The sequence below is a fragment of the Olea europaea genome, unplaced genomic scaffold (genome assembly GCF_002742605.1).
Source record: "Olea europaea var. sylvestris unplaced genomic scaffold, O_europaea_v1 scaffold1661, whole genome shotgun sequence".
In the NCBI taxonomy this organism is placed as follows: domain Eukaryota; kingdom Viridiplantae; phylum Streptophyta; class Magnoliopsida; order Lamiales; family Oleaceae; genus Olea; species Olea europaea.
This window is the reverse complement of record NW_019234275.1, coordinates 201,597-223,554: the sequence shown is the minus strand read 5'-3', so window position 1 is coordinate 223,554 and position 21,958 is coordinate 201,597. Positions and strand designations below refer to the sequence as shown.

General features: G+C 35.3%; 5 protein-coding genes across 11 annotated transcripts; 2 read left to right on the top strand and 3 right to left on the bottom strand.

The window, feature by feature from the left end:
- The first annotated feature begins 43 nt into the window (after nt 1-43).
- LOC111377494 (flowering locus K homology domain-like) lies at nt 44-2,957 on the top strand. Its single transcript, XM_023000607.1, has 5 exons — nt 44-320; nt 596-744; nt 837-1,115; nt 1,945-2,139; nt 2,467-2,957. The coding sequence occupies exons 1-5, from the start codon at nt 71-73 to the stop codon at nt 2,641-2,643; spliced, it is 1,050 nt and encodes a 349-aa protein (XP_022856375.1). The 5' UTR covers nt 44-70; the 3' UTR covers nt 2,644-2,957.
- Nucleotides 2,958-3,622: 665 nt separating this feature from the next.
- Nucleotides 3,623-7,699, bottom strand: LOC111377493. Of its 3 annotated transcripts, XM_023000606.1 has the most exons (3): nt 7,312-7,699; nt 4,143-6,140; nt 3,623-4,070 (listed from the first exon to the last, which is right to left on the bottom strand). In XM_023000606.1, the coding sequence occupies exons 2-3, from the start codon at nt 6,112-6,114 to the stop codon at nt 3,856-3,858; spliced, it is 2,187 nt and encodes a 728-aa protein (XP_022856374.1). In that variant the 5' UTR covers nt 6,115-6,140; nt 7,312-7,699; the 3' UTR covers nt 3,623-3,855. The 3 variants fall into 3 exon arrangements, with proteins under 3 accessions (XP_022856374.1, XP_022856372.1, XP_022856373.1); XM_023000604.1 differs by having other exon boundaries at nt 3,623-6,140; XM_023000605.1 differs by having other exon boundaries at nt 3,623-6,159; nt 7,312-7,677.
- A 3,974-nt stretch (nt 7,700-11,673) lies between these two features.
- LOC111377492 (myosin-binding protein 1-like) lies at nt 11,674-16,427 on the top strand. Of its 3 annotated transcripts, none has more exons than XM_023000601.1 (4): nt 11,674-11,906; nt 12,316-13,734; nt 14,093-15,347; nt 16,175-16,427. In XM_023000601.1, the coding sequence occupies exons 2-3, from the start codon at nt 12,726-12,728 to the stop codon at nt 15,277-15,279; spliced, it is 2,196 nt and encodes a 731-aa protein (XP_022856369.1). In that variant the 5' UTR covers nt 11,674-11,906; nt 12,316-12,725; the 3' UTR covers nt 15,280-15,347; nt 16,175-16,427. The 3 variants fall into 3 exon arrangements, with proteins under 3 accessions (XP_022856369.1, XP_022856370.1, XP_022856371.1); XM_023000602.1 differs by having other exon boundaries at nt 14,093-15,559; XM_023000603.1 differs by having other exon boundaries at nt 14,093-16,038.
- Nucleotides 16,428-16,670: 243 nt separating this feature from the next.
- On the bottom strand, nt 16,671-18,550 carry LOC111377490 (uncharacterized protein At2g34160-like). Its single transcript, XM_023000597.1, has 5 exons — nt 18,079-18,550; nt 17,809-17,857; nt 17,498-17,560; nt 17,322-17,386; nt 16,671-17,005 (listed from the first exon to the last, which is right to left on the bottom strand). The coding sequence occupies exons 1-5, from the start codon at nt 18,190-18,192 to the stop codon at nt 16,898-16,900; spliced, it is 399 nt and encodes a 132-aa protein (XP_022856365.1). The 5' UTR covers nt 18,193-18,550; the 3' UTR covers nt 16,671-16,897.
- Nucleotides 18,551-18,784: 234 nt separating this feature from the next.
- LOC111377491 (protein TIFY 5B-like) lies at nt 18,785-20,405 on the bottom strand. Of its 3 annotated transcripts, none has more exons than XM_023000600.1 (3): nt 20,167-20,405; nt 19,959-20,022; nt 18,785-19,259 (listed from the first exon to the last, which is right to left on the bottom strand). In XM_023000600.1, exons 2-3 carry the CDS (start codon nt 20,004-20,006, stop codon nt 19,038-19,040), a joined length of 270 nt encoding a protein of 89 aa, XP_022856368.1. In that variant the 5' UTR covers nt 20,007-20,022; nt 20,167-20,405; the 3' UTR covers nt 18,785-19,037. The 3 variants fall into 3 exon arrangements, with proteins under 3 accessions (XP_022856368.1, XP_022856366.1, XP_022856367.1); XM_023000598.1 differs by lacking the exon at nt 19,959-20,022 and adding an exon at nt 19,501-19,564 and having other exon boundaries at nt 20,167-20,399; XM_023000599.1 differs by lacking the exons at nt 19,959-20,022; nt 20,167-20,405 and adding an exon at nt 19,501-19,656.
- Between the last annotated feature and the right edge of the window lie 1,553 nt (nt 20,406-21,958).

Sequence of the window (21,958 nt, the reverse complement as noted above, 5' to 3'; positions counted from 1 at the left end):
TTTTTTTTTAGTGTAGAGGAATTTTTATTGGGTTGTGATAGAGCTGATGTTGCTATTTTGTGGGTAGGTTATGGTATCTGCCAAGGAAGAGCCTAATGCTCCACTTCCTCCTGCAGTAGATGGTCTTCTAAGGGTTCACAAACGTGTTGTGGATGGGGTGGATAGTGATTCTTCTCTTACTCCACCAGGCGCAGGAGGGAAAATTTCAACAAGGCTGCTCGTTCCAGCTGCCCAAGCAGGAAGTTTGATTGGAAGACAAGGCACAACAGTTAAATCCATTCAGGAAGAGTCCAATTGTGTTGTTAGAGTTCTTGGAGCAGGTTTTTCTCTTTGCATAGTTTTACCTGTGTGAAAATCTGGAATTGCTTCTCTTGCAGAGTATATCTATTTCCTTTTATCTCTGTACGTCCAAGGTAGTGTTTTCTCAATAAGTTGCTTGATTATTGATTATTTCATCTGTTTGCACTATTCTGTGAGTCTTAACTTATTTCATCTATTGTGGAACCGGTAACATCCCTGGAAATTTGAAAAGAAGCAGATTGGATTGTAAATTCGTTGGGAGCCCCTACTTACTTGGCTTCTCTTTGCATTGCAGAAGACTTACCTGGTTTTGCTCTTCAAGATGATAGGATTGTAGAGGTAGTAGGGGAGCCTGCAGGCATACATAAGGCAATTGAATTAATTGCTACTCATCTGAGAAAATTTTTAGTTGATCGCAGCATAATTTCTGTAATTGAAATGCAGGTTAGTGTGCCTTCGGTATAAAATCCAATTCAGGACAAAGGTTCATCAGAGGAATATATTAATTGGTGCTAACTGAATGCTATTCTTGTTAGATGCAAATGCCTAATTCCGAGATGGAACACATGCCTCCTGCACAATCTTGGGGCCCGCCGCCTCAGGCTTTTCCTCCAACTGCACCTGGAGGTCCTGGATATGGAGCTAACCCTCGATTCGCCCCACCTACTAGGCAATTTGATAATTATTATCCACCTGCTGACATGCCTCCTCCATCAGAAAAAACACCACACCATGGTATATCTGCCTATGGAAAAGAAGGGCCAATGCCAGTGCATTCTTCATCAAACCAGTCTGCACCATCCGTAATAACTCAGGTAGTTACTGTCCTGATTTTGGTTTATTGACATCTGTTAGGAGAAGTATATAGTTGGAAGTGAACTTTCTTAACCCTCCTGAGCCTTTTTTTTTTTTTTTGGGTTACATTTAGTCACACCGGCAAAGAGACAGAATATCACGTGATATTGCTGTTATCTACATTTGAGTAAGTAACGGGATTTATATGCTGTGAGCTCCATCAAGATTTTTATAGCCTTTGTTCCAGCTGTGCAAAATTTTCTCCAGATATGTTTGATGGAACTTCATACTCAGTTATTAACTGATCCCTTTGCAAGACATGATTCACATTTACCAATCAAAAAATAAAAAATAAAAAAAGTCATAAAAAGATTGCTATATCCTATTTTATGGGAAAAGTTTGTAGTTGGTTATGTATTGCCTAGAGTAGCCATGAATTGGTCTCCATAGTTACTTTTGAAGATAGCTGGCATGCTATTCCTGCTAGATGAGAAGATTCCAGAGCCAAAATATTTAGTCTTAGCTCCCGTGTTGTGGGGTTCAAGGCTTGGCTAATGTTGGGTAGCCTTGATTCTTGTGATAATTTTTTTTTCTTGTTTGGCTGGTAGAACTCAGATTCTTGTCTTGATACTTTAGCCTTGGTTCAGTCTAGCTAATTGTGTTTTCAGTTAGCTTGCAGGATAAAAAAGGAAGAAATTATTAATATACTAAGACATTCCAAGCCCATATAAACATATGATCAAATGATGCAACTAAATAAGCAAATGAAAATGAAGAAGACCAAAACCAAAATCCGAGTACATATTCCATTTTGATTTCGATGCATGATTGGAAGTGGTGATTTTGCAGGTTACACACCAAATGCAAATTCCGCTCTCTTATGCAGATGCTGTAATTGGCACGCAAGGTTCAACAATAAGCTATGTTCGGAGGGTCAGTGGTGCTACTATTACCATACAGGAAACAAGGGGAGTTCCTGGGGAGATGACGGTTGAGATTAGTGGAACTGCTTCTCAAACTCAAACTGCTCAGCAATTGATCCAGGCAATCTTATTAACCCTGACTTTTGGATTGATCATCCAAAGCTGAACTTCTTTTTCTTATAAATTTTTATTATGCTTATGTCCCCAAAAAATTTGTTATACGCGTGAATTTTCAATCTTGTATATCTGCCTTCCTTTGTCATGTTTGCCAATGATGTTGAGCCATTGAAAACCTATTAATGTCACAAAGTGATGTTTCAGTTACACCTATATGATATAACAGTTTTTGCTCCTTTTGCTGTGCTGCCACCTCAATGAGTCATTGCTTTATTACTCTGCATGGTCAAAATCTATGGACTAATTTAATGATCAAATGATTGTTTTGCAGAATTTCATAGCAGATGCTGCTGCTCCATCTCAGACCCAAAACATTCCATTGACCGATCCAGGCTATAACTCTTACGCAGCCCACGGTTCAGTATATTCATCTTCCCCCTCCAATCCTAATCTTGCTGGGCAAACCGGACGTTATGGTTCAGTCTATGGTGGCAATTATGGTTATTAAGCTGGGCAATTAAATTAATGAGAGTAAATTCTAACTGGATTGATGGACAAACCGAGTGATCCTTGTATGATGTTTGCAGTATTATACTTTTCCTCGGGGAACCTGTAAACAGAACATTAAAGATACATCTTGCAGAAGTTAGGTTTAAGATGGTGTAGAGCCAATTGGATACTGTTGTTTTCACATTATGAGGTTTTCTGTTAAGTAGTAGAAACTACTTCCCACGTACCTCAACTTGTCAATCTTTGCATATATTTGACTTTCTGGGATAGTTTTTGTCAATCTTTGCATATTCAACTCTTTTGGATAGTTTATGATGCTGTTTGCTTATGATTGATATGCAGTATTAGATCGGATTAAACGACAAAAATGGATAAAATCTGAATTTGTTTAGTACTTTTCACTACTCTGCCCGATTTGCTGCTAGTGCTTTTAGCCACATGGTTTGGTATGGATATTGGCATGACCATATTGACAAAGTCGGAGCAAAACACACCACCTAACAATAACCGAACACCTATCGATCTGCTCTTCAAAGGACATTACATCAGTGGATAATGAAATTTCTTCACTTTCACTCCAAGAGTAACACTTTTGAGCAGATAAATCACCAAACAATCAACATTGAATCGTGTCCGTCCATGATACTTGCACGATAGAGGACTTTCATCTAATTTTAACACAGTAATTAAAGCAGATTAATTGTTCTCAAGGCAAAATGAGTTTGAATGAAAGATATTAAACCCCTTTTTGGTAAAACCAGAAATTAAATTTTTAGTAAATTTTGATGAAATATATAATTGAAAAGAGAAAAAAAAAAATAAAAATTGTGGGCCCCATTAAATTCCTGACTGAATTACTCTGCAATTTTCTTCTGAATTCCTCGTTCTATATTTTCCCCTCACCGAAGAAATAGGAAATTCTAATAATAAATAAAAACCAAAAAAAGAATACTCTCAAAAAAAAATTCTATGAATAATTGTAGGAAAACCACGAGGTTAACAATCCATTATTGCATTATCAAGCCAAATTCAGGATGCAATTTATCATAAGCTTAATAGCATGATGTCATGGACAGGAATTACACTACTGACTTGCAACATCAACTAGCGTGAAATCTATATATAATAAATAGATCTATGAAAATCTCTGCACAGACGAAGGGTTCACTCTACCTTTATTATACAGAGAATATATTGCCAGAATGAGGACTCATATGGGTGCTGCACATGTTGTCCTGAAATGGCCTGTCTGATTGCAACGACTACAATGTACAACTCTCTTCACACGACCATGATCTTCTGCTCTAACTCGCTTCTTCCTTGGTCGGCCAGGTGGACGCAGTGATTTAGGTGGATTAACGACAATCGTGATAGCTTTGCTAGCATTTGGATCTCCCTCAGCTAACTCCTTCCATAATGTTTTATCTGGAATCGGGTGTGTGACAGCTTTGCTAGCATTTGGATCTCCCTCAGCTAACTCCTTCCATAATGTTTTATCTGGAATCGGGTGTATGGTTTGTGAGTATGTCTTCCGATATGTAGCAACAGTGAAACAGCTCTCAGTGAATCGATGGACATTCTGCCTGCACGAAAGTAGAGCTGCCACTGCATGTGCACAGGGTAAACCGTACAACTGCCATCCCCGACAAAGACAGCAACGATTTCGGATATCAACAATGTTTGTCCCCTCGTGAGATATTACCTCAAATTCAGCTTCATTAGCACGAAGAACCTGGTAGGTACGTGCACGCTCAAGAGCCTCTGTGACATGCCTCTCAGCTGTAGGCACGAGAATAGATGTCCACTGTATGCTAGTCTCACGACGTTCATTGAACCAAGTCATGAGCTGCCTTCGAATGCATTCCATCATCTGAATTATTGGAAGACCGGAGGCTTCTAAAATCCAAGCATTCAGAGATTCTACTATATTGGCCGTCAAATGTCCAAACCTTGTCCCCTCAAAATAGGCAGTAGCCCATAAACGAGGGGGGATTCGCCTAATCCAGTATGCAGCATCTTGAGATATCTCTTCAATCTCTATGACTTTTGCTTCAAAATCCATGACAGTAAGAGCATGGGCAGCATCCCACAAATGGTTGACGAGCATTGTATTGTTGAATTCCTTACGAAAGCTTTCGCTCAAATGACGCATGCAAAAGCCATGGAAAGCAGTGGGAAAATTTGCTTCCACACCATCTACGATGCCCTTCTGCCTATCTGACAGAATTGTAAGCCTTGGCATGTTCTCTGTATTGACCTCAAGCAGATTACGGAGTTCAGAGAGAAACCACATCCAGTTGTCATCATTCTCCTCATCGACAACACCAAAGGCCAAAGGAAACAGGTCACCATCCCCATCAAATCCAGTAGCCAGAAGTAAAGTACCAAGGTATTTGCTCTTCAAGAATGTCCTATCAAGCCCAAGTAGTGGCCGACAAGCATTCAGAAAACCATAGATGGATGCCTGGAATGAAATAAAAAGACGCTGGAAGCAGTTGTCATTCGGATTACCATAAACAGAGGCAATACTTCCCGGGTTTGTTCGTTTTACTTGCTCACAGTATTGTGGGAGGAGACGATAGTCTTCTTCGAAGGATCCACGCATAGCAGCCATAATCCGTTCCTTTCCACGCCAGGCTTGCTTGTATGACAAAGCAATACCATGAACTCGATGAATTTCCTCCAAGATCTCTTTAGGCTTGCAATTGGGGTTTTCAAGAAGCCGTTGCTCTACTGAATTGGCAACCCACTGAACTGAGGCTTGCTGATGGCCAAGATGAGCGATTCCACCACATGTATGGTTGTCATTGATGGTCCTGATTGTGAAAGTGGGCATACCGGGAAGCTTCGCAGCATGAATGCGCCAGGGGCACCCCTCATTTGCACATTTAGCAGTAAAGCGAGTTTTATCTGATTTTATGGTTTGCATTTCAAAGTGAAGGGCAATAGCTGTGTCCCTCAAAGCCCTTCGACAGGCTTTGACATCAGGAAATTCTTGTCCCACATGAAGCTCATAATTAGGGCTCACAGCAAGAGTACGCGCCTGAAGAACATGACTAGGAGTAACTACTAGAGGACCCTGCTGAACACTCATATCATGCATCGGTTCAATACCCAAGTCCTGCTGGATCACAGCTAATTCCATATTCTCGTCAAGTTCCTGGTTCCCAGATACAACCAATTCATTGTGTTCGGACATATCCAACTCATTGCTCTCTGTAGGTAAAGGTGCAGCATGGACATCATCTTCAGGCTTCTGCTCCAACATTACCCCACTCTCGTGTTCATATCCATGATCATCATTGCCCTCGCCATCATGGCTCTGCCCCAAACCTGCTTCATGGTCATGAGTTTGGCCCACCTCCAAGCCATGGTTTTGAGCAATAGTCACATTATGATTATGGCTAATCTGGTTCTGACTAAGAGAGACACTGTGATTCTGTCCAAACATCAAGTCATGGTTCACCATTTTCCTCTCAAGCTTGAAATAATTACCTTCATATACAATGTCATACTATCAAAGCATTAGAAAACAATCTAATGATTTTATAGTAAAAAATTATCAGAGACATGACATATTATGGTAAAAAAAATTAGTTTAAAAGGGTATTTCCCTAGCGCTTCCAATCAATAAACTTCAATAAATGGCAAACAAAACATTAGTGGAAACAAATAACATCTTTTTCCTAATGACTTCAATTGTTATGTCAATGTGGAAATTAATATAGAACCACCATTTTCATCCATATATTAACAATTTTCAATATACATGAAATAGAAGCATAACAAGAGTCACATACTGCTACCACTGCGCACAACAAACATAACATATTAAGTCAAACAGTTTAAGTGAACACGGATATTTCCTTTGCTTTGCCAAACAATAGAACTCCAACACATAGCAAGCAACGCATTAATGGAAATCTATATAGAACCACCATTTTCCCATTAAAAATAAAAAATAAAAAAATCAATGGGCATGAAACAGAAGCACAACAAGTGTTGCGTACTTCTACAACCGTAAACTCCAAAGAGCAAACATAACATATTAAGTCAAATGTTTTAAGTTAACAACACAGACGTTTGCTTTACCAATCCATAGAGCCAGCAGGCGGCAAGCAAAGCATTAGTAGAAACAAATAACATCTTTTTCACAGTAACTGTAATTGCCATACGGGACGGAAATCAATATGTAACCACTTTTTTCCCCTCAAAAATCAAATCTTTAAGCTAAGGCGAATATTTTCTTTGCTTTGCCAACAAATATAATTCCAACAAAACGCAAGCAATGGATTAATGGAAAAAAATAACATCCTTTTCATACTGACTTTAATTGCTACGCTGTGTTGGAAATCAATATAGAACCGCCAATTTGCCACAGACACAAATGTTTTTCAACACACGAAGTAGAAGCATAACAAGCATCACATACTCCTACAACAGTAACACTCCCCCACAAAAAGGAAGACACATTTCTAATAACAACTAGAATCAATTACAATCCACATGTTTTAACAAAATCAAGCCCCGTCAATCAAAAAACACAATAATCAAGAAACCAATTTAGCCGTAAGCAAATAACCACCAGAGTTTCAATTCAAAATACAAAGTAAAGGGGAAAGAATCAAACTGCAAGAAAAAGAATCAAATTATACTGAAATAATACCTGATAAATGTCAAAAAATGAAATTTCCACTCTTTCGCATAAAGTCGTTGTCAAGAACAGTACTCGGCCCGAACCCAGCTGCAAAGACACTCAAAGTTTGAAGAATCTTCGAAAAACACGAAGCGATCTGCCAATAATTCAACTAAAAGCGACCTCATCAAGATAAATAAAAAGAAAACACAACCCAATATTTCTTCATTTGTTTAGAAGAAAATATTGCCGAAAGTAACGATAATTTGAAAGTGCGCGGGTAAAAGGTAGAAGAAGGAGAGAGATTTACAGGGGCAGAAGAGGGTGTTGCGAGGGTTGAGATGGGAATTACAGCCGCTGCTTATGCTCTGAGAGATGGGTATTTAGGTCAAAAGTTATGAGGAGTATTGCCTTGGGCATCTGTTTCTCCATCCTTCTAAATTTACTATATTACCCTTTTCTTTTCCCAGATTTTTTGTATAATATTAATATGCATGCATGCATTAAATTAATACTTCAAATTATTTAAATTTGGGTTTTGTTGTATTTCACATTATATCCACAACTACAAGATAGTTAAAAGTATCGATTGTCCTACATATACATAATAGATTTAAGTAATTGTTTACATGGTGACGAAATATAATTAAATCAGAATTTCTTTAACCACGTAAAAAAGAAAAACTTTCCTCCTCCCTTTTAATTTGACACATCGTCTATATGTAAACTATTATATAGTTGTTTATGTACAAAGTACATTATTCTGAAAGTACTGAGTATCGTTATTGTTTTTCGAAAGAGGGATTCAAAAGACATTTGATTGTGATGACAAAACTTACATGGAATGACGCGAATAGTAAAATATGATGATGCTTTGGAATCGAACAAATGAAGTTATAGCAAAAAAAATGTGAACTTTTCGATGGACGCATTGTTGAATCATTAAACATGAACTGGTGCATTTAAGAACTTAAATTTAAATATATAAAAATGATGGTGACAAATACAATAAAAACACAAAAAATAAATTCTTGAATATATTATTTTCTCACGCCACTCTAAAATTTTAATATCGATTTAGATTTTTTTTTATTTTTTTTATCATTTCTTATATATTGATTCTCTATTTCTATTGTTTGATTACTTCAAGTGTTTATTGAACATTTTGAACGTTCACATTCACTTTGACTGGGAAGAGCTCCACTTCACATTAAGGATGACAATGCAGCGAATTTTGAATGGAGGCACGCGTAACCATCCCGTTCTATGGAAGATTTGTGGTAAGTAGGTGTGACGGGACGGAGATTAAAAATTTCATATCTACCATCCAAATTAATTAGTTACGTTTAGTATTAATATATATATTTTTTAAAAATGTGATTTAAATTGAAAAACATAAAAATCAAATAAAAAAAAATTGGAGTTTACAGAATTTGCAATGGGGACCATGATCTCATACCCGCCCTGTTTGCCATTCCGAGCAGAATTTTCCACCCATTAGTGTCAAAATAATGAGGAACGGGACAAGGGGAGAGAATTTTGCCATCTTTACTTCACATTCCCCTTCAAGATTAATAGTGTTATATTAATTTAAAAAAAATGTTGCAACGTAAGATATATATGTTTATCTTTCTCATAAGTTGTTAGTACTTGTGCAAGCGGAGAAAAAAATTATCTAAAAAGTTACCATTACATGTAACTAATTTATTTTCAATTTGCTTAAGAATCTTCATTTACATATATAATTCTCGTAAAGAGGACATGCCATTTGCTAAAAAAATTGTGGTTGAGAATTTTTTGTCTCACTAAGGTATGAGAAGGTCCAACTACCAATTTAAAAAAAGGTTGAACCCCAACCTTAAGGTCCCCCATCACCCCGCCTCTGGAACATCGTTAGAGAGGTAAATCGCGGGATGTGCCCTAACAAGCCAGTGAATAAGAGTTTGCTCGTACACTGATATCTACAAATAGTTCAATTCCATATTTCAGGAATCGAACCCTCACTCTGCGGCTGCCAGCAAGGTAGAGACTACCTCACTCCTATTCTTTGCACCACTGAATTATGCCCCGGGGTCCAACTACCAATTTATATAGTACTAGAAACTTACGTATGATATGTTCGATTCTATAATATAAATGAGTTTTAGATATCTTATGTGTCCTTTTAACCGTTTGTTTCCGGCATAATATCAAATATTCATTTACTTTTAGATGACAACCATCCAAAATTTTAATAAATAATTATGCGCTTGGGCATGATCTCTTTAATGGGGGCATTTTCATTTTAGAAAATACATTTTGCTTGGGCCATGTAGACTACTTAAGTTGTTAGTTGATCTAAAAAGAATTGCTTAAATTTAAATTCCAATACTTCTCATGCAAAAATAATTTATCAAGTCCACTTCCAAAATATAGCTTTAACATTTAAAACAGAGATTCAAAGAATTTGAGAGTCTTGAGCAATCTTTGAATGGACCTATTCAAGAATAATAATAAAATGTGACAGAAAATGTCAGGAAAATATAATTTTTATTGTTCTATATTCCTGATTGTCTCACATATTTTACTTATTTATCAATAAATTAAATATATTCAATAATTTTCAAAAAAATTATCACCTACATATCTACGTTTGTAATTTTAAATTATTCTTTTTAAATTGTTATGATGTTATGGACAGATTTTTTTTGTTTGCTCTTTTTATTACTCTGTAATTTTTCGTCCATAAATTTAATTTTTAAATATTACCAAGGTAAAAATATTTAGAGTCCGTTTGGTGCACATTTTTCAGAGGAAAATGCATTTTAAACATCATATCGCGAGTCCCCCATTAGAGTGTAGAAGTCAAAAATTGTGTGCTGATGTGACGGAAAAAATGCATTTTTGGCTCTAAAAATGAGTACCAAACAGGGACTTAATTTCTTTTAGATTAAGCATCCCGTAAGAGATTCAATTGATCAATCTTTTGAAAAAACCATATCCATGTTGCAATTTCGATGGTAATTTCATAGTTGATATCTATGGAATTTGAAGGACTTACCTACATATGGATTCTGTTTGAGCCTATTATTTTCTTATTAAAATGAAAAATATCACAATTATTCATCACATCAAACCAGCATATTTGAATTTTTATTTTTTGTGTAGGGCCCATAACAGTTATATTTTTCATTCTCATTTTTACAATAATGTGGCTCAAACGAGGGCATAGTATCTTATTTAGAGCTTGTTTGGAAGTATTTTTTTAATGTCATTTTTCTCAAAATCCAATTTTTTTTTATTTTTTTTTTCTTTCACTTTCTAAAAACACATTCTTCAAAAAAAAATAAATAAATAAATAAAAAATACTCGGAAAAATGTCTCCCTTGGAGTTCTTTTTGTATTAGTACTGTCAATGTGCAACTTTATGACTTCATTTTTTGACGAGGGTGCGTGCATAATTTCGCAGTTGTCCAATTCACCCATTAAAGGAGAGGAATCTTTAGCTTTTAATTTTCTATTGAGAGGCAAAGGGTGACACGGGACGGTAGCAGATTTGTCTTCTTCTCTTAAGCTAATCACTTCTTTAATCTTTTACTAAAATTTTGAAAAAGATTCTTCTTTTTTCATACTATTTTGATTATTCCCTAGAAATTTTCTCTTTTTCTCTATTCTAAGTTAAATTCAAAAGGTAACATTATATGTCTCTCTCCCTATGTTCTTAATATTTTCTTAAATTATATCTTTAAATCCCATCCCTTTCTCATCTTAGAGTAAAAAATCCCTTTTGTTGTAGTAAAAAATCTCTTTTGTTGTTGTGAGATAGGTATCATAGGGTGATAGGGAAATGCGATAACAGGATTGGATTAGTATTATAAAATCAAGAGATAAAAGTCTCTTTTAATGTAGAATAAGAAGAGAATGCACAAACAGACTAGCATTTTTAATGACGATGTAAAATTGAATGTAAATGGATGTTCTAAAATGGCTTTTGTATTCTCATTTATATTTTGGTAGATTTAAATTCACATTTTGTCTCTTGTTATATCTTTCGTTACATTTTCTATTGAAAAATGCATTTTACATTTCCTTTTCATCTCTCAATTTGAGAGATTTTTGATCACTTTAAAGATCTAAATTATAATTTAAATCTATTTTACAAACAATTGAATATGCTAATAGATCAAACTTGACACACGACGTTGCAAAAATTGTGTTGGTGCCACCAATATATATAAGCCTCCAACTAGAGCTTGGCCTAGTTGAATGCAGGGCGAGTCAATCCACCACCCTACTTGAATTAGATCATGCCTAATGTGGATGTTGGTCTGTCACTGTCAATATTGAATAAGTTGCCAGCCCTCAGCCATTGTCGGCTGTCATTTCTTCTCCTAACTTTCCTTTATAAGAATCAGTAGTATCTCTGTAAAAGCTACGTGCATTTATTTTCTTAGTAGGACTTTACATCAGCCCACCACTACATTAATACATACGTTATTCTAAATACAAGATTGACTCTGTCTTATTTTCTTGGTTTTTGAGTCTTCTCATTCTCTCGACACTGGTACCGTTACTTTTGGTGAAACTGCTTCTTGTGGAAAAGCCCCAACTTTTTTCTTGGCTTCTTGATTCTCTAGATTAACAAGGTTTGATTCTGCTGCTTCTTTTCAATTTTTTTCTCTAAATTTAAATTCTTCTATAAAAATTTTATGTTTACATCACGTGTATTTCTATTTCCATGTTAGATTTGTTTTTACGATTGAGCTTCAGAGATCCCGGTTTTGAACCTTAAGTTTTTCAAAAGAATTTAATATGTTTATTTGGCAGTAAAATTTATCAGGTTCTTCGACTTTTCATCTAGTTGACTTCAAGCTGTTCTCATTCTTTTTCTTTCTCACGATTTAGGGCATATTCTTATATTTGTTTGGTTTTTGCCTCTCTAAGAAATTTATGTTAATGCCTATTGCATATTTTGGATAATTTGCATTGTGTACAAATCTGTGAATATCATGAATGCATAATCTGATTTAGTAGCTTGCTTCTTTATGTTTACAGCATTAGATTACTCAGTGGGCTGTCTATTGCATTTTGGGAACACTGAGTTACTGTTCTATTGGGGTGTTACGGAGTTTTCTCTGGGTTACAGAACAACTTATCAATGGATTTAAGGAGGAATCCAACTGATGAATTTCAGCAGAAAGTTTACACTAGTATTGCCACAGCTCTAGTTAGAGCAGTTCATGAATGGTTGCTGATTTTTTTGCTCTTTATTAATGCTGGTTTCTCATACTTAGTTACTAGGTTTGCTCGTTATTGCCAATTGCAAATTCCGTGTTTGCTATGCTCTAGACTTGATCATGTTCTGGGCAATGAGAGAGGAGGTTTTTATTGGGACCTAATATGCCACAAGCACAAGTTAAACATTTCATCTTTAGTTCTTTGTCATCTTCACGACAACCTTGTTGATGTTCATGGAACGTGTGAAAGTTGTTTTTTTCTCATTTGCCACAATAAACAAGTCAAATGCTGAAACATATAAATTATTGGTTGGCAAATTGGGTGCTGAGCCTTGTTTTGGGCTTGATCAAGGTTCTTTATCTTGGGAACACAATCTTGGTTCGACTGACACGAGAAAGTGTTTTTGTTGCAATGAGAAATTGATATCTACAAGTTATGCCAAGAAGTTAATTCAAACTAAGTCAATCCGCTCTGAGGATGCTGAGCTTGATGTGCCTTTATCCAAACCATCTGCACCTAATAGGGATGAGTTGAAGGAGATTAAAGATGCATCATCTTACTTCCACCATATGGGGAAAAATGATGCTGATCGTTTGTCACATGTAGAATATTCAAAGATCAATGTTACTTCCGATAGTGAATCAGAAACTGCATTTTCTGATGATGAAAGTACCCGTGCACTTATTCGTGAAATGGTGACTATTCGTGAAATGGAGTCACCAGATAAAGATTTAGCTGCTATGTATGTACAACCAGAACCTCGTGTTATTGCTCGTGCTGATAATGATGATGCTGATCCTTTGGCACGTGCGAAATATGCAAAGATCAATGTTACTTCTGAGGTTGAATCTGGAACTCCATTTTCTGAAGATGAAAGTGCTTGTGCACTTATTTGTAAAATGGAGTCATTGCACAAAGATGTAGCCGCTGGGCATGTACAACCAGAACCTCCAATTATTTCTCTTGCTGACAATCCAGATCCAGAGGAATTGATATATGCAGCTTCTTCAACCAAGCTTTCACTTTTGGAGTCAGAGGTGCAACTGGAAGCTATTAATTCCTGCTGTAATACAAGATCTGAGTCACCCATTAGACATCATGGGTTGGAGGAACTTAACAGGCAGCAAGCTAACCACAAAGATGATGGTATGTTACCATCTGAGCTCATAACTTCTGATGAGGTACTTCAGCTGCCCAAGGTTTCTGGGTATCAAAGATGTGAATCAAAAGAGACTGGTAAGAGTTATTGCATTTTTGGGTGTCTCAATATGTCTGTTCTTTTCTGTTGGATCTGCTTACATTTTCCAATACCAGCTACTATTAGGTGGATTCAAAATCTCTGTTGGAGTGGAATGCATAATTTTTTTTTACTTTTTTTGTCATCTTTTGTTCCTAAAATAATTATTAAAATAAATTGAGAAAAAATAAATCAAGATAAGTTTTGAAATTGGCTGATATGCTATTGAAATGGCTTAACATTTTTTTTCTGCTTTCTTCTTTTAAAGAAGAATGAAGGTGATTCTGAAAATATGATGTGGCAGTTGCATTTGACAATTTTGCCTATCCTATTATCTTATTTTCTTTCTTGCTGCAGATGCCAAAGCCATGGCTGAATTGGAGAGAGAAGTTACCTTGGAGGGTGGACAAACTTCTGGTTTGAAAGTGACACCACTTCAGCAAATGATGGCTGATTCTTTGGATCTTAGTGACGCCTATAAATTAGCTGTTGGCAACAGGGGAAGGCAGTTGTCCGGAAGACTTTTAGAACAACAGAGGTCTATGAAGGATTCTGAGAGAGCCAGCGCAGATGTGAAGCTCTTGTTGTCACAAATATCTTCTCGGAGGATTGATCCGTCATTAAATGATATGAGCCCTAGGGTGTCTGCAAATAGTGATGATTTTAGAACTTCCGATGCTTCTAATGCTATTGGGATGCTGATATCACAACGAGGGACATCATTTGAGAGAAATGAATCTAATACATCTCTTGATGGAAGCACTGTCAGTGAAATCGAAGGTGAAACTGTGATAGATCGATTAACACGACAGGTTGAGCATGATAAAAAGGTAATAGGTGCTTTGTATAAAGAATTGGAGGAAGAGAGAAATGCTTCTGCAGTTGCTGCTAATCAAGCAATGGCGATGATTACTAGATTACAGGAGGAAAAGGCAGCCCTCTATATGGAAGCATTGCAATGCCTAAGAATGACGGAAGAGCAAGCTGAGTATGAGGGTGAAGCACTACAGAAAGCAAACAACCTACTTGCAGAGAAGGAGAAAGAGATTCAAAATTTAGAGGCTGAACTTGAAGTGCACAAAAACAAACCCGGAGAATCATCTTCATTAGGTCACTTTGTGAAGCCAAGTCATAAATCTGGTGCAGGTGAATTGAAGGTAGCACAATTAGATTTGAACCGTAAAGAATTTACGAACACTTCATGTCACAGTTCAAATGATGATAAATTCGCTGTTATCAATAGAATTGTTGAAGCACTGAAGTTGTCTGGGAATGTGGACTATAATACCTCCGTAGAAGTTAAAGATGAAAAACAATATGTCTTGCGATGTTTGAAACAATTAGAAGAAAAGCTTAATTCATTCTCAGAAAATAAGGTATACTCTGAGATGACTGATGGCGACTATTCAACAGAGGAAGGAAGTGGTGTAAGTGGTTCCAAAAACCATGATTACAGGGAGTTGTATGAAAGAAATGGTGGACATTTACAAAAGATACTAAGCGAAGAAACCCTTCTGCTCAAGAACAATCTGCTTTCTCCATGAAATTCTCAATGTATTAATGAAGGAAATGGTGGATTCAAATATAAACAACATGTCAGTCGAGATTCCAGGTAGATTCTCCTTCACATGAGGTTTCTGTTTTTAGAAAAACATTAGGAAGGGAGAACAAAGTTTTCTTGAACATTCTGTTATCACTTGAGAAAGGAACCTAGGGGCTGAATGTATTTGAGAATACCTTCTCGCCCGCGAGAAGTACCTTCAACTCAGATAAGAATAACAAAACAACTTTCAATGTGAATTTCTGTAACCGAGTACCTTAGAGGTAAACACTTTACTAAAATCATCTTATTCATGTCTCCTTTCCCTTCTTAATGTATTTGACTCGTGATATTGTACATAATAGATATGTTTGCAATTGAATTACAAATTAGTCATTGGTTTGAAATTAATAAGGAAACTCTGTCCAATCTCATATTAGGCTAGTCATGTATTTTACATTTGCAATCCTAGTTCATGCCTTATTTTCAAAAGTAAGTTGTGGCAATACACGGGTATGAAATGGCAACATGAATACCCAGTTCAAAATATTGTTGATAGTTGATAAGATATGCATCTTTGTACATTTTATCAAAGAATTCCAAGGTAAAAATGGATGCAGCTCATTAGCTACTACGAAGAAGATGCAAATAATTCTTGAATGCCAATTTTATGCGAATTCATTATCTTATGTGTTGTTTCTTCCAATTTGAAGGATTGGTCTACTTTTGATGATATGTTGTTTGAGTAATAGGGCACTGGAATGTGAGTGCAAAACATCTATATTACATTCTACATGTATTCAAAAACTTCTAATATCTGCACGTAATGCTTGATTTTCCGAAAATATTTCGTATATTATTGCACAGCTAAATTAATTTTTTACCTAATATGTTTTCAGATGCCTTCATATGGTTGAAGATGATTCAACTCTCTGGAAAGCCAGAAGGTAACTGTGATGCACAGCTAGTGATATAAAATCTGAAAGTAAACCACTTCTTTATCCTTTTGCTTTCTATTTCTATATTTAAGATTTAAGTTGAGCCTGTGTGATTCTTTCTATTTGTCCATATTTAGTTGGGTTTACATAAAGAAAAGGATTTATTATGTGTACTGATACATTGAACTCTGAAATATTTCGGTTTTTGGGTATATTCTGTTTTATTATTGTTCACATTTGAGTCTAAAATGAAAATTTTTTGTATAGACACTTCTTCTCTGTCCACAATTAAAGTTGAAAAATGAGTTTTATAATAGTGAATTTTTGAAGAATATGTGGTTAAAAAATAGAAAAAAGTTTTTTGGTTTATATGTAAAATATTTTATTGTGAGAATGTGTGGTTAAAAATGAGTTTGAAAAAAAAAAGTTTTGAAATAATTAGACAAACTGGGGCTTAGTCTCATTCAGTTCTACTGTGCCAAATCATTGTTTGGAATAGATATTCGTGAATCCCATTTTGAAAGTAAGATATACGGGTAAGAGAAACATAATAAAATTAATGGGAAACCTCCTTTCACTCTTACAATTAGTAATGTCATAGCCACAAATTTAAACGAATGATAGAGACGATAAGAATGGAATCCAACATATAAAATACAGACAACAGACTATCTGTTGTAGATGCTAATGTTTGTTTTCAACTTTCCCATTAGCAATTGCTCCTTGCACCACTGCTTGGCTTCGATTCATCAGTGTCTCAGATTTTTCACCCTTTTGCAGCACAATTTCAATCTGAACAAGTTGCAAAATAAAAAAGATTGTTCATTTTATCATGCATATATAAATGAGACGTTCAACTTTGTCAAAGAATAACGGGTTCGACATAGTATCAAAGAATTTCACGAGTCATATTTCGATAAACAAATAAAACCATTCTACAGGTGTGCACGTATAATCATTCGGATGATTCTTACTGTCGTGTTAGAAGATGTAAAAAAATAAAAATATAAAAATATAAACCTGTTTTTTGTAGTTTAAACTCTTAAATGAAGTGGTTTGATATGGTATTAAAATATAGACGCAAGTACGAGAGCATATAGGTACTGACCCTGGCTTTCTGAACTAACCGGCCCTTGGCTTCATCGATCATTCCCACTGTGGATGTTAAAATCTCTGCTCCAATAATGCCAAAACAAAGATAAAAATTGTGTTAGGAAACTTGTCATTCTTCAGAAAACAGTATCTTTTTCCCCTAATTAATCGTTGTTAAGAGTAATTGCTTACTTTTCTCAGCGGCAAATCCACTATTTTTAAGAATCTCAGCTATTGTGACAACTGTTGTAATTGCTGTAATGATTTGCACCCAAAAAAAAAAATAAAAAAAAAAAATGAAAATGTCGGCTCAACCACATATTTCTCAAAGAACAAACGATAAATATGTAAATTTACGATTCAAAGCAAAATAGATAAATATAATATAAATAAAAATTTTCGGGACTGTCCACTTTACACCTCTAATTACTCGACAAACAAGTTGGCCTTGTAGTGATATTACTAAAAGAAAGTGAGCAAAAACAGGTTAAGAATATTGTTACCCATGCCCAATGCAGATAGCTCGATCTCAGTATTCTGCTGCAAGTACCTCTGCTATCATAAAGAAATTTGGAAATTGTGAGTATAATCTCCCTAAAATTCATGTATTTATTCACTTTCCAAGCCACCTTAATTAGATATGAGCACACATTCTACCTCAAATTGCACATAGAATAGAAGCATCCGTCGATAGAAAAATTATCACGATAATATGATCATTTCGTGGTCGAAGAAGAAGAAGATATGCGGATCCCGAGTGAGCAAGTACCTACCTTAGCAAGATTGACGTAGAAGAAGAGAGGTTTTTTGGTGTTAGACACTTGAATTCTGTTCTTCTTAAGATTTTCACTATTTATTTGCTTCACTGCATCAGTTTCCGTTGTCATTTTTCCCTCTCCAAATATGTAAATATTAATCTCTAAAACTGGGTTGGCTTTGCTACTACTATATATTTAATTTTGGGGGCTTAACCGTTGCATGCATGAGGCCTGTAATTTCAATGGAAATCCGAAATAAAAGCCCCTTTTGACCAAGTAAACATCATTTAGTGGCTGTAGAGTGGCTGGCTTATAAATTTACTTGGAAGGAATTTCATTTCACTTTGTGAACTACATTTTTCAGTCATAATATATTATTTTTGTGGAAATCAAAATTTATAAACATATTTCGATGGAATCTGAATCCAGATGCAGTTCCTTTGAATTTGTAATGGAATAATGGATTCTGAATATTAACAGTATCTATCAGAATATAGAAATCTTCTACTATTACTTTCGACTGTATAATTATTTTGTAGAATCTTTCCATTTTCAGATTGACTCCTTTGAACTTTAAACACAAGAATTCATAATTCTTTATGCTGAGTTATCTTGGTATCAGAGCAATTCTCATCAATTTCAACCTCTTCGACCACTTGGAAGATATATTGTGTATTTATTGAATTGATATTGGCATCATCTTCAACAAATCAATCTCAGGTAAACCATCTAATTTTTTTTTCTCTTACCAAGCTTTGAACTTTGAGCAATTTCTTGACTTACATGGGATCTTGTCGAATTATCTCTAAACAAATCTCTTGGGATGTAAATTGTAAAAACTCGTTATGGTGGTTCAATTGAGCAATACAAAGTTATTAATTACTGGTAAATGTAAATAAGTTTTGAATGAACATTGAGATAATGATCAGTACTCGCAGCAGCGATAACTTGTTCTGGTTTAAGTAATTTTGTGTTCATAAACGGTGTCGATAAGTGCTGATCTTGTGGGTGTAAGGCATGGCTGCTTGAATCCGGTCTTTTCTTTTCTGAAGAAACCTCTGTAGAGATTTCTTTAAGGAGATGCCTCGACGATGCAGCTGAAATTGCATATATGGTACTGGTGCCACACTACTAGTTCTTGAATTGTTTAATTTTTCTTCCATTTCCATTCTTGCAAGCCAAAGGATGGCTATGGCCTGCAGCAGCATTACATAAAACACAATCGAATCAACAATCCATGAAAAATTTTATTCATCTGGGAATTTTTCTAAGTTCTTTCCCATTAATTAATCAGGTTTTGAAACGTTTCCAGTTGGTTTGGGAGATGGAAGCTAATGCCCTTTCAAATCGACATAAAATACACAAGTTCCTGATTTTGCAGGTTGAAATAAATACATGAAAAAAAGTATAGGGGAAATTATGTATGCAGGTATGTACCTGAAGTTCAGTTGCATCTCTCTGAAGATTTGTAATCCTTTTTCTCATTGATGAGCAATTAGGCCTACAATCATAAATATTTTATTCAATTTCATGCATGCAACCCAGAAAAGGAAAATCAACGATGAATCCTGCATGCATGTTCCAAAATCCGTTGTTGACCCCAAAAAAATCCATCTTCCATTTCCATTCTTGCAAGCCAAAGGATGGCTATGGCCTGCAGCAGCATTACATAAAACACAATCGAATCAACAATCCATGAAAAATTTTATTCATCTGGGAATTTTTCTAAGTTCTTTCCCATTAATTAATCAGGTTTTGAAACGTTTCCAGTTGGATTGGGAGATGGAAGCTAATGCCCTTTCAAATCGACATAAAATACACAAGTTCCTGATTTTGCAGGTTGAAATAAATACATGAAAAAAAGTATAGGGGAAATTATGTATGCAGGTATGTACCTGAAGTTCAGTTGCATCTCTCTGAAGATTTGTAATCCTTTTTCTCATTGATGAGCAATTAGGCCTGCAATCATAAATATTTTATTCAATTTCATGCATGCAACCCAGAAAAGGAAAATCAACGATGAATCCTGCATGCATGTTCCAAAATCCGTTGTTGACCCCAAAAAAATCCGGAAAAAGGGACTAAAATATAAAACCAACTTACACTGGTTGGCTACAAGTACTCGAATTCGTTGAAGGCAAGGATGGAAAAAATTGATAATATTTACTAAATAAAAAAGACTTTAGCCTTCACTCACTCCATATGTAATTCATTTCCATACAAGAGACGATAAATAATCTCATTAATTAACAAAGTAGAGTAGAGTAGGGATAATTATGAAACATCTCAACTCTCAAGGGGGTTAGTTATATAGGAAAAATGCAAACCCTACAAAAATAAACACATAGGTATTGAGCAAAAAAAAGTGACCCATGTTGGCAAAATTTAAATATCAGTGTGCCATTGTTATTAAAGCAATTCAGACATGTGTAACATGTTTTATTTATTTCTCCATGTGCTGAAAAGAAACACTCCTATTTGGCCCGCTTTACTCTATATCTTTTTGGCTGTTAAATGTCGTTTTTAGTGCACAAATTTCTAATTTCAAATGCCATTCCTATTTTGGAAAGTTTGGTAATATGGAAAGTATGGAAGAATTTGGTGGTTCATTGGGACTTTTCGGGCTCAAGAAGCAAAGGAATAAGCAAATTCAGATCACCAGTTGACTCCTACATCTTTACGGGGCAGATATTTTTCTTTCCGAGTTATGGAGCACGTAACAAGTCTAGTCTTGTTTCTAATAAATTTAAGGTCGAGCATCACTCTATTTCATCGATGACATTGATGTTTTTCAATCGAAATGATAGTATACAGTGTAACCTTGTTATTTTCTTCTGCTACAATTTGTAAAGAAAAAAGTACATTCCATTTGGTTTTTAAATTTCAATTGACTTTTATTATTCGCGAGAGAACTGTTATCTCTAACACTTTCTATGTCTCATAAAGTTCATGTATTATGAAACCTACTTCTCTAATTTTACGCTAACTTTAATTAATACCTTAAAGATTAGAACTTTTTTTTCGTCAAAGTCGACTTGCATCAAACAAGTTTGTACAAATTATGCTAAATATCAATACTAAGTAGACTGAAATATTCCCATTAGGTTTTGAGATCGTGGAAAATGTTATAGGTAACATATATTCGCATGGGGTTAGAGTACAGAGTATGAGGCATGTGCAGAAGCAAATAGGAAGCAAGATTTTATTGTTTGAAAATGGCATGTGCTTCTTCAAGAATTCAGTTTAAGACAGCAGCTATATTGACATTATCTTTCTATACAATAATGATAAGATGGAGCACAAAATTTCAATGTGGAGGGCAAATCACATGAATAGTTGATGTGGATGGCATATAAGATATTTTTCGAGACTAAATAAAACTGTGTTGCTCTTTTAGATGGATGGACAATTTGGTTTACTGGATAGTTACAACAAGTAATGCTTGGTGAGATTGGAAAATCCACATAATAAGACTATCCATTAGACGTTTTAGCCTTTTCTATACTCAACTCGTCTTAATATAATGTGATTTTTGGTTATTTCTCTTAGTTCAATGAAACTTATGGATTCTATTGAGATTCATGTAGATTTCGTTTTTATATAAGTTTTTTGGTTTTGATCAAACATTGTGGTTTGATGGCAATTGAAGAAATACTACATTCAGAGAAAAACATGTGGGTTTTGTGCTTAGTTTCAGCATGATATGAAGTTGAGGAAATATAGAGCTGGGACTCCTATAATTAAAGGCATTGCAGAAGCTCTCTTGAAAGATTTTCGGACTCAATCCAATGCACATTTCTCAATCAACAACCAGTCCAATTGGCTTCAAACCACAAATAATTAATTCACCTCGATTGCTATTCAATTTTACCCTCGTAGGATAAGAAAAGATGAT